The 9,893-nt window shown below is 38.3% G+C and overlaps 2 protein-coding genes across 4 annotated transcripts in view; one reads left to right on the plus strand and one right to left on the minus strand.

Moving 5' to 3' along the window:
- Positions 1–592, plus strand: part of LOC118337425 (sorting nexin-14-like) — a 17,079-nt gene extending 16,487 nt beyond the window's left edge. For 2 of the 3 annotated variants that reach the window (XM_035674414.1, XM_035674416.1), the window contains one exon: positions 316–592. In XM_035674414.1, the coding sequence (XP_035530307.1) occupies positions 316–357 (42 nt within the window). In that variant the 3' untranslated portion in view covers positions 358–592. The remainder of the gene's footprint in view (positions 1–315) is intronic. The other variant, XM_035674415.1, reaches the window with a different exon arrangement.
- A 945-nt stretch (positions 593–1,537) lies between these two features.
- Positions 1,538–8,276, minus strand: LOC118337592 (snake venom 5'-nucleotidase-like). The gene is made up of 9 exons (XM_035674696.1): positions 7,892–8,276; positions 7,505–7,727; positions 7,066–7,254; positions 6,674–6,871; positions 6,101–6,255; positions 5,686–5,794; positions 5,426–5,575; positions 4,119–4,319; positions 1,538–2,694 (listed from the first exon to the last, which is right to left on the minus strand). Exons 1-9 carry the CDS (start codon positions 8,237–8,239, stop codon positions 2,537–2,539), a joined length of 1,731 nt encoding a protein of 576 aa, XP_035530589.1. The 5' UTR covers positions 8,240–8,276; the 3' UTR covers positions 1,538–2,536.
- Between the last annotated feature and the right edge of the window lie 1,617 nt (positions 8,277–9,893).

The following is a 9,893-nucleotide window of genomic DNA, read 5'->3' on the forward strand; positions in this document are numbered from 1 at the left end:
GGGTTTGAGGTATGGGTCCAAGAGGCTTTTCTGCTTCTTTTATCACGATACACATGCGTACCGATTTTCGTACATGTCGGCCTTACGCGTCTTGAGGGCTGATGGCGGAGCCCGTGCACGGGGACAATTGCATACGTGAGTTTTTGCCACGTTTGAATTTTGTGCAAATTTCCATGAGTTTTTGAGCAAATATGCAGTCAAACAGGCAGCAAAAAATAATAATTCCTTCAATTACAATAGGGCCTCCCAGAGGTCGCTGGCTCGGTCCCTAATTACATATATTTTTGTGCTTACTTTATGTTTTTGTTTCCTCAGCAGGTACAGAAGGAGACCTCTGTGATGGCTCCATGGATGTAAAATAAACAGTTCAGAGGACATGAGCTGATGGGAGGAATTAAACTAAGCCTACATTACTGCAGAGACCTTTGTTGGTCTGGTTGGCCTGAAACTAACATGTAGCTCACATGTAGTCACATGTGCAGCATCTGATCTGCATACCCGCCACAGCAAGAAGAGGAAACACGAGGCTTTTCATGCTGTATGTGTCATTAACTTTGTAAAATAAATTATATAAATAAATGATAAAACAGTGGTCCTTGTGTAATTATTCTTAACTATAAAAGCAAACGGTGTAAAAGCATGCATCTGTTTGACAGCTGAAGTCAACTGTAGCTGTTGTAAAACTTTAAATTAAATTACCTTTTTACACTGTTTTACACTGTGGTGTTGTAAATACCTCAACTGCTATATCCTCATATACTATAGCCTGTCACACCTGCTGGTAAAGTGGGAACCAAACACCTCTGACAATGTTTCAGCTAAAAAAATTTGAGTTTGTCTTGTTGATTTTAGACTTGTTTGGTATTTGTGAGAATGCAGACATCCAAATCCAACTGGTTTCTGAATGTAGAGAAAGTTTTTTTATCAGTATTTTAGAATAGCTAAGAAAGCCTAACCAGCTAAAACATCGCACTTCCTCTTAGCATCTGTTTGGTGTGTTGCTACCTGTTGTTGCCTAGCAAGACAAGTAGTTGGAATTTTAAGCTAAAGGTGCTATTTTTCACGTAAAATGGAAAAGCGAGATAAAATATAGGTTACAGTATATGAGCAAATAAATGACTGAATGAGACTGACAATGTTGCTAGTGGCCATCGCATAAGCTCACCTTTTAGGAGTAGTTCAGAACATTTGTGAATGGTTCTGAAACGATTACTAACAAACTTAAGATATTCGTTAGTTAAGTTCTCAAAATTGGAAGTTTGCTTTCTTCCTTCTGTGTTATATGTTTGTAAATCAAATACAATGGGATACAGTTCAGTATGACAATTTTATAGTTTTATAAACTAAACAAAGAACTGTACTGCACACACAGTTCCTACAGGACTCCTCCACAGCTGACTTCTTTGTAAAATTATTAAATGTATTGTAAATTATGAATTGAAACAATCAAAAAACATAATTCAATTCATAATAATTAAAATTAATCATAATAAAAACTAAAGTTAAATGAATAATACATACAAATTCACAGTGTTGAATGATGCCATTTATTTTTCAATACTTAGAAAAAGTACCTGAGAAAATGCCTTCCATTTCCTTTTACACTTTATTCTAACAAGCTTACAGGATACTTCATAAGTACTTCATAAAGGTGACTCTGGAGTAAACAAAGGCAGCAAGCATATGTGATGACAAAAACAGAAGAACTTCTGCAAGTGTTTTATTTATCAGCTCTAGCTGCTTTTTCTCTGCATAGATGAATATGCCTACTGAGGTATTCAGGAGAGGCTCAGAAAGGTAGAGGTCATGAGACAAAACGAAACACTGGCAGAACTGGCATCATATCTATACAATATATTGATGTGGCAATACATTTCTTTCTGTATCTTGATTTACTTCATGAACATACACAAATAGATAGATAATAGATAATAATAATAATAAATGATATGATATCTTTATCTGAATAAGTGCCAAATGAAATGTGTTTGAGTTTAAGATGAAAGACGGTCTACAAAATTGCAATCAAACAGTATATATAGGCATGTTCAGGTGCATAAATGCTTTTTTCCATTCATTGCTACTCAGTGATGGAAGGAAGAGATATAGAAGCTTCCCTCTGTTCATTATGTCACTGAGAAACTCTTTATACACATATAATGAAACATTGTGTGTTTGAGACATTTTTAGACATTCATACATTCATTTTAAAAAATACTTACATGCACTTTTAAGCATTGGTAAATTTGAAAATACATATTTACTGTTTTCATATTTAAGTTCTTGCAAAGTTGAGTGTAAAAGCTTGTTATATAGAACTTGTCCCCAGTCCTTATAATCAGCGGATTTTTGGGATAAAATAAATTCCTGCCTGGATACTGATTATACACTGAGGCTGAATCTGGCATCATGTTGTCTTTATGTTATCGTCAAAGGCAGCGAGATTGAAAGGCAGTTAACCAGGTCCCAGAGGAGTTTCCAAGCAGCCAAACTTTCCCTTCAGTTTATCACATCGACCCAGAGTGCACTAAGCCAATCAAAGGGTTAGGGACAGCATTAAACTCAGCAGCAACAAGCCAAGGCTGTGGGCAGTAAAGACAGCTGAGTTCCTGAACGTGATCCGGCCTTCCACTGCGGGGTACACTCGCTTCATGTCCATGATGTATTTGGAAAAAACAGATATGTCCATATCACCTGCAATAGACAATGGGAAATAATAACTTGGTTAGTATTTGGCTGGTATTTTCTGATATTATCCAAATAAAGGTGTATCTCCTTGCTATCCATGCTCAGAGCCACCTGTTGTCTTTCCTCACAGTGTTATAAGCTCTGTGAGCATTAGAGACAGCTGCAGAGCCATATTAAAACTATACATCTGCTTACGATAAATCATTCTCACCAGAGAGAGTTTACATAAGTTCCCCAAGAGTCCCAAAAGTATACTAACAGTATGTATTACTTAGGTGCCCCTCTTATATGAGTGGACAGTGACTCTTTCCTCAGCGATCACTGCTGGATAAACGGCACCCCTCAGTGTCTTGCTTGTAGCACAGCTTCAGTCATAATGTCCTTGTATTCATTTCAAGTGAGTGAAACGTGACTTTTAAATATATCGATGAGTGAGGGGAAGCCAATGCATAAAAAAAGAATTATTAAATTCTTAATATCAGTTATTGCACAGAAGGAAAAAACCCACAAAAACACCAGTAAACAACCACGCTAATGGACTGTATTAGGCACAGCGGTGCTTTGAGCTAATGCTAACATCCGCATGCTAAAATGTTGACATACTGATGATTTCTGTTTTGAGGCCTTTCCATCTGGAGCAAAGTAGAATCAACAACCATCATCACAATCCACTGAACTGTGGAAACTTCTTGGGTGCAACACAACATCCTGCCTTTCATCAGTTATTGTGCTGTGTGGCAACCCCTCTTTCCTCTGCGGGCTCTTACGGAACTGTTTTTGAAACACTTTTCCATTGTTTTTGCATTGACATTTCAATGTCACACGAGGTGCCTGGTTTCAGAAATCTGAGCTAGAAAACAGCTTATTGTTGTAAAACAGTGTAAGATCAGAGGTTAAATAGGCCTGACAGCCCTTTTTTTAACACAGTCTTTTTTTCCATAATGTTTCACAGCATACTGAAAGTGGGAGGAGTTCATTCTAGATTCACATGGCACTCATGGCTCCCCTAAACCGTTTCCCACTTGTGATAAAAGGTCCATACATAATCTATGAATTTGACTTCATGTTCCAAATATTCTTTCAGAGAGTCCATTCAGAGACATTTAAAGGTTGCTAGTGAGCGCCACCCTGAATAACTAAACACATGTAATCAATGAAAAACCCTGACCAGCCCCTTCAAATGATTTATCATTAAAACAACATTAAAGTTCAGGGCTTGGAGTCCAGTCCAACAGGAAGGAAAAGCAGGGGAGGGGAGACATTAAAGACTGCCAGCTCTATTATTCTATTATTCTAATCAGAAGCACTGGTCGGTAATTGCCATCTCTTTGCTTAGCTATATACATCAAACAGAACACCACATTGGCAATATAAATGATATTAATATTAATTTCAATAAATACTCATTTCATCTCACAATTGCTGCTTACCTGTGTTATGCTTCATTAACCCGTCCTTAATCATGGTAAAGCCATCGCCTCCGCTCACCATGTATGAAGGCATGACCACTGTGTACGTCTTCTCCGGTTCCAGCGGTTCATACTTGGGAACGCGGCACTGAGTGCAGAGCATGGACAGAGACACTACACGCTGGTTCACTGGTTTGGAGACGTCATACTTAACACGAATGCCTAAAAATGTCGGAGAGAAAATTAAGAAATGTTATCTTTTGCTTATGTAAGGGTTGTTCCCCGTGGATAACACTAACAATAGAAACAGGAACAGTGTGACATTTTGGGACATGTGAATTCTTTTTGAAAGCTAGATGGGAAGATTTAAAAAAGGCCTTGGAAAGTCTTCTCGTTGAAAGTGAAGCTACCACCAGCAGCCAGTTTGCTTGCCATAAAGACTGGAAAAAGGGGAAACAGGTAGTCTGGCTCTGTCAGGATTTGACAGCCAGTATAACCACAGGTCGATGTTTTTACCCTGTTTTTACACAGATTAACTCAACAAGATGTAGCATGTCAATTTGCAGTTTTTGGGCAGTAAGGCATTACTCAGAGGACAGACTGCTGTGGTATGCATTAGCTTGGCACAGGGGTAGGAGGCAGTTAGCCTCTTCAAAAATAGATGAAATGCACCTTCCGATCCTGGTATCTCAAAAGTTGAGGATGACACTTCTCTGGAGCGCGGTCAGTCTCCAGGGTTAAGCTTCGCTGCTGTCATTCAGTATATCTTAACTGCTGTTACATTAAACTGCTTGCTTAATGTCTTGTTTTGTATTTTTATACGTGTTACATTCAAAATATGTGACACGTGGTTATGTGGGGTCTTTGGAGGTGTTTAAAGGCACCTTTAATGGTGCTGGAAAGAATAAAAGTAAATTAATGAGTGACTAATAACAAGTAATTAGTAGAGTAATATAAACGTTTAAATGAGTGGTAATGAGTCCCAGTTAATTGATTGCATTTTTCAATGAACTTTCCCAACACTGTTATTTGTTTGTCAGATTTTGATGCCTTTGGACAGAGCCAGACTAGCTGTTTCGTCGTTTCAAGTCTTTATCCAATGCTAAGCTAACCAGGTGCTGATGGTAGCTTCATATTTACAAGACAGACAAGGAAGTGGTATTGATCTTCTCATGCAACTCCTGGTAAGAAAGTGAATAAGCATATTTAACTAAATGTTGAATTCCTTTAATACAAAACCCGAGCAGAGAAGATAACAGTTAATATTATTCTAGGAGACCATGGATGAAACAGTGTTGGTGGAGGAGCAAACGGGGCAGAAGACACACCTGAGACTTGAAGAAATTCTCCAGACATGCTTCCATATCTGTGAATGGAGTGTTCAAATGCCTTTTTCACCGTTGATCCTTTTATCTGGACCAAGTCAAAGGTTCCTCCAAATGGTAAGACAGTGAGGATCTCCTCCATAGTAATGGAACCTAAGGGCAAACACCATTAGGTTATGAAAAGAAACTACAAATGCAGCCAGTGGAAAGTGATATAATGTAATAAAGCACTCAGTAATTCTGTAGAAAAAACACTCAAGTACCATTTTTGTAGCGTTCGTCTATAGCTGTCCGTATGGCCCCGCTGTTCAGCATACATACGCCCACATGATTCCACTGCAGGTCACTTGAATACTTTATATTGTGATAAATCTGGCAAAGCAAATGTGTTGTACAGCAGTTAAACTCGACTTCTTGGAAAACGTTGCTCTCGTGTCCTTGTGGTGATTGACCCTTTATCACTGAGGACTTCCTAAAGTGGCATTTATGTCAGCCTCCAAACCCCTGCAGGCCCTTCAATTCCACAAATTCCCACATAATGCTGAACATGTACAGGCAGGATCTGAGTTTAGTTTTCTTAGTGGTTAATAAACCGAACAACAAAGTGACGGCGTAAAATATACTGGATATTTTGTCAATGAATGAATGAGTGTACTAAATGTTGACTGTAATTATTACCATGGCATCACAGATCAGGTTTCCAAGATTACACTCCCGAAATCGACACTCTTCAAACGTCCCATTGAGGTAGACTAAGGTTTGTCCCACATACTGGGAGGAGTACTGAGCCAAATCTTTCTTCCATTCCCTGATGTCAGCGAGGATTTTTGGGTCTGAAAGAGTTACAGAGTACTTGTAAAGAAAGGAGCTTGTTGAATAAACCATTGGGAATGACGAATAGATTTTGTGTTTTTAGAGTTTGGCTATAATTTGAACACACAGAGCATGAATTAAACTGATCAAATATAATCTAGATGCATTTGGATTTTTTTATGAGTAATCTGAAAGTAGCAATCCAAGCATTTGTTTCGACATCATTTGATTCAAACACCACTTATTACTCAAATTATTCCAAGATGTGCAGTAATAATGTGTTTATTGGAACACTGCACACAGCAATGGTTTAATTCACTTAACGTCACATCAACATGATACAGTCTCAACTAGCTCAACTAATTGTTTCAACCTTTCAAGCAGTTGAACAACAACTGTAAAGTCAAACATGGATCTTGTGTAATAACTGACGTCTACCTTGAAGTATGCTGCTGTCCATTAGGATGGGGTTTCCAACAGCTTTTATCACATTCCCCGCCTTATCAAAGGTAACTTTCAGATATCCGAGGTACTTCCCAAAGGCATAAGCCTGGACCACTGGCACATCTCTCCCGTCATCAGACCTCACCATAAAAGGGTACGGACCTGCTGGTATTTCAGTGGATGGGGGGTCTCCTGCAGAGAAACAGTGCACTGTTTACCACTTCCTGTTACAGTGAAGGTAAAAAACCCATGGCTTTGCTCTTGCACTTCTGAACTCATTTGTTGTATCTAGAGCACAGTTTAAGAAGAAGAGTGTAGTGTGAATGCTAAAAAAAGACTGTAGCCAAACATCAGCCACTAGAATAGAGCTTAATGGATGGAAATACCAGTATAGAGGAATGTGTTGGTGTGTCCTCCAATAACGACGTCAACCCCTCTCACATTCTTGGCGATTTTTTTATCCACGTCAAAGCCGGAGTGGCCCAGGGCAATGATCTTATTGTAGCCCAAAGTTTTCAGTTTATCAACCTCAATCTGAAGTGCCTTCACCTCGTCCTCAAACTTTAGATGTGGACCTAACGGGTGGGGGAAATTGGGTTATTTTACATGGTCATAAACTTCCAGTAGTAGCTCTCATACTAGTGAATAAAACTGGAGAAAAGGAAGAGACACAATATACAGTATAAACCAATCTGGAAAAAAGCTTTAGAGAGTGTTTCATTAAGTGATTGGTCTGTATACTCGCTGTACACATGAACTGCTGCATGCAACAATGTGCAAGGACATTAAAACCTTCATTAATCAAATAACAGAGTGTGCCTTTACCTGGCATGGATAAGAAGGGGGTCTCTGCGGTGGTGTAGCCGACCACAGCTACGCTCTCTGAGCCCACTTTTATGACTGTGTAAGGCTGGTAGTAAGAACTGAGATTTGCAGCCATAGTCTGGTCAGGCTTTATGTTAGCACTCACCACAGTGCAATTAACATTCTGGAGGAAGGGCTGGATCAGACCCTCCACCCCATTGTCAAACTCATGGTTTCCAAAAGCCTTAAATATAAAAGAATTGTATTAACTGATGGACTCACATAATGAAAATAAAAAATAACTAGATATTTTCTGCAATTAAAGCAATTTCTTTAAAAAAAAAAAATATATATATATTCAGCTGTGTGGTCGCACATTTAGAAAATCACAATTAAAAGAGTACTTACCATAACATCATAACCAAGTTTGTTCATGAAGTATGCTGCTTCGGCGCCTTTGTAGTAGTTGAACCAGACAGTTCCCTGAAACTGGTCTCCAGCATCCAGCAACAACACATTCTTCTCCTTTTTCCGGATCTCCGTTACTTTAGTGAACCTCCTGGCGACCCCAGCGAAGCAAGGATCCCCGGATGAACACTTTCCCGAGTCCTTGCTGGTCTCCTCGATCCGTGCATGGTTGTCGTTGGTGTGAAGCAGTGTCACCTCGAAAGTCGACACTGTGCCGGAACACTTTAAAAGCAGAAAGAGGCAGAGAGAGGAGGTGAAGAGAGCGCACCGAGACGTCCGGACCCTCATCGTGGCGCTGTGCGTAAAAACGCACCAGGGACTAGTATGTATAACACATGGAAAAGGCGTGGTACGCTTTTCCTGTAGGATGTGTTAAAGCAGAGCAAGATACCGGGGTCTCAGTAGGTTAGATCATTCTCACCTGAAAAATTAGAAAAATAGATGAAAAGTAAGAGCACACATTATAAAGGGTTTATATGCTGCAATTAATGAGTTTATAAATGGTTAATAATTGTTTTAAATGTCCCTTTTAAGCAGGTAATAAAAACGAGTTGTCAGGTTGTGAAAAAACCTTTGACTTATGGTTGGACACTTGGACACACAAAGTGCTGCAGGAGGATCCCGACCAAACTTAATTTATTAATAAAATATTTATATGGTACAACAGCATCTGAGATGAATGTCTTTATACAGTCCCTGACCAATACATTTAATTAACTATAAGTATCTCATAATTTCAAATTAAATCAAAATGTGAATGTTCTCTCAAGTATGTGACAATTCTAACTTTGCAGCTCATAATTTAGACTTTTAGTATTTAAAAAAAAAGTAAAATAGTATTTTCTTTTTAAAATGTTTCAACCATCCACAATTTTTCTTTTTAATTTCTTTCCTGGAATATGCTTCCAGACCTTCCCTTTCCAGTGAAAAGGTTATTTTTAGAAACATACTTTAAATACATACCACAAAATCATAATAATAGCTCAAGTACAAAATATTGGCTATTTACACAACTGAATGAACTGCTGCACTCTACAATCTGTATGAAGTAAAATGTGCTGCACTGATCTGTCTGTTTTGCAGTGCTCCTCACCCAGCAGCACCTCTTAGTGGAGAGACTAGGACTGAAACACTTTTGAGAGAGACTCCCAAATATTGCTAAAAAATGAAACACCTTAAAAAGGTATTTAATCTAATAGTATAGACCACTAACTCACTAATGTTTAAAATATCCTGAGCAATACCAACACTGTGAACCAAACATCATAATAAAGAAAGTTAAGAAAACCTAGTAAACAACAAGGATGTAACATCACTGAAGATACATATTAATAATTCATCTGTAATAATGGGAATATTTTTTTATTTTTTTATACTGCTGTAGTGCAGATTTTTATTTGAGTGTCCACAGATATGCCTGCAAGGAGAGGCTGCTCAACATGTCTTTATGTGTTCTGAAAAGAATGACAGAGACAGATCTCAGCTATCATGGAGTGAAATCAACATCAATAAAACTTGACACAACAATGAAAGAACCCAATGAGCGATGAAAACTGACAATAACTCAATAATAAAAAGACCGGAGCGTGACTGAAATTGAAATTGCTTGCATCACTGCAAAATGGTTTGTGCTTTAATTAATTAATAAATCTCATTATTTACAGGAACGCTACACTGCTTTGAAGTAAGTATCCTCTAGTGTTCAATGAGAGGCTGCACACCAGCAATATACCAGCAAAAACCAGGTTTTCTAGTTTTTAAACTTTACCAGCAGAGGAACGGCTCTTGTCAAAGGTGCCCTGTGGAGTTTTCACTTGAATGAACTTACCTTAGAATTTACGCTTAGTTAATGAAATGCATTACAAACACTGATTTGTGTGTGTTATTGAGATGTAACAAACATACTGAATGTATAAAGCATTTAAAAAGACGATTTTCAACT

This window comes from Morone saxatilis, unplaced genomic scaffold, assembly GCF_004916995.1.
Source record: "Morone saxatilis isolate NCDOM2014 unplaced genomic scaffold, NCSU_SB_2.0 Contig3, whole genome shotgun sequence".
NCBI classification, from domain to species: Eukaryota; Metazoa; Chordata; class Actinopteri; family Moronidae; genus Morone; species Morone saxatilis.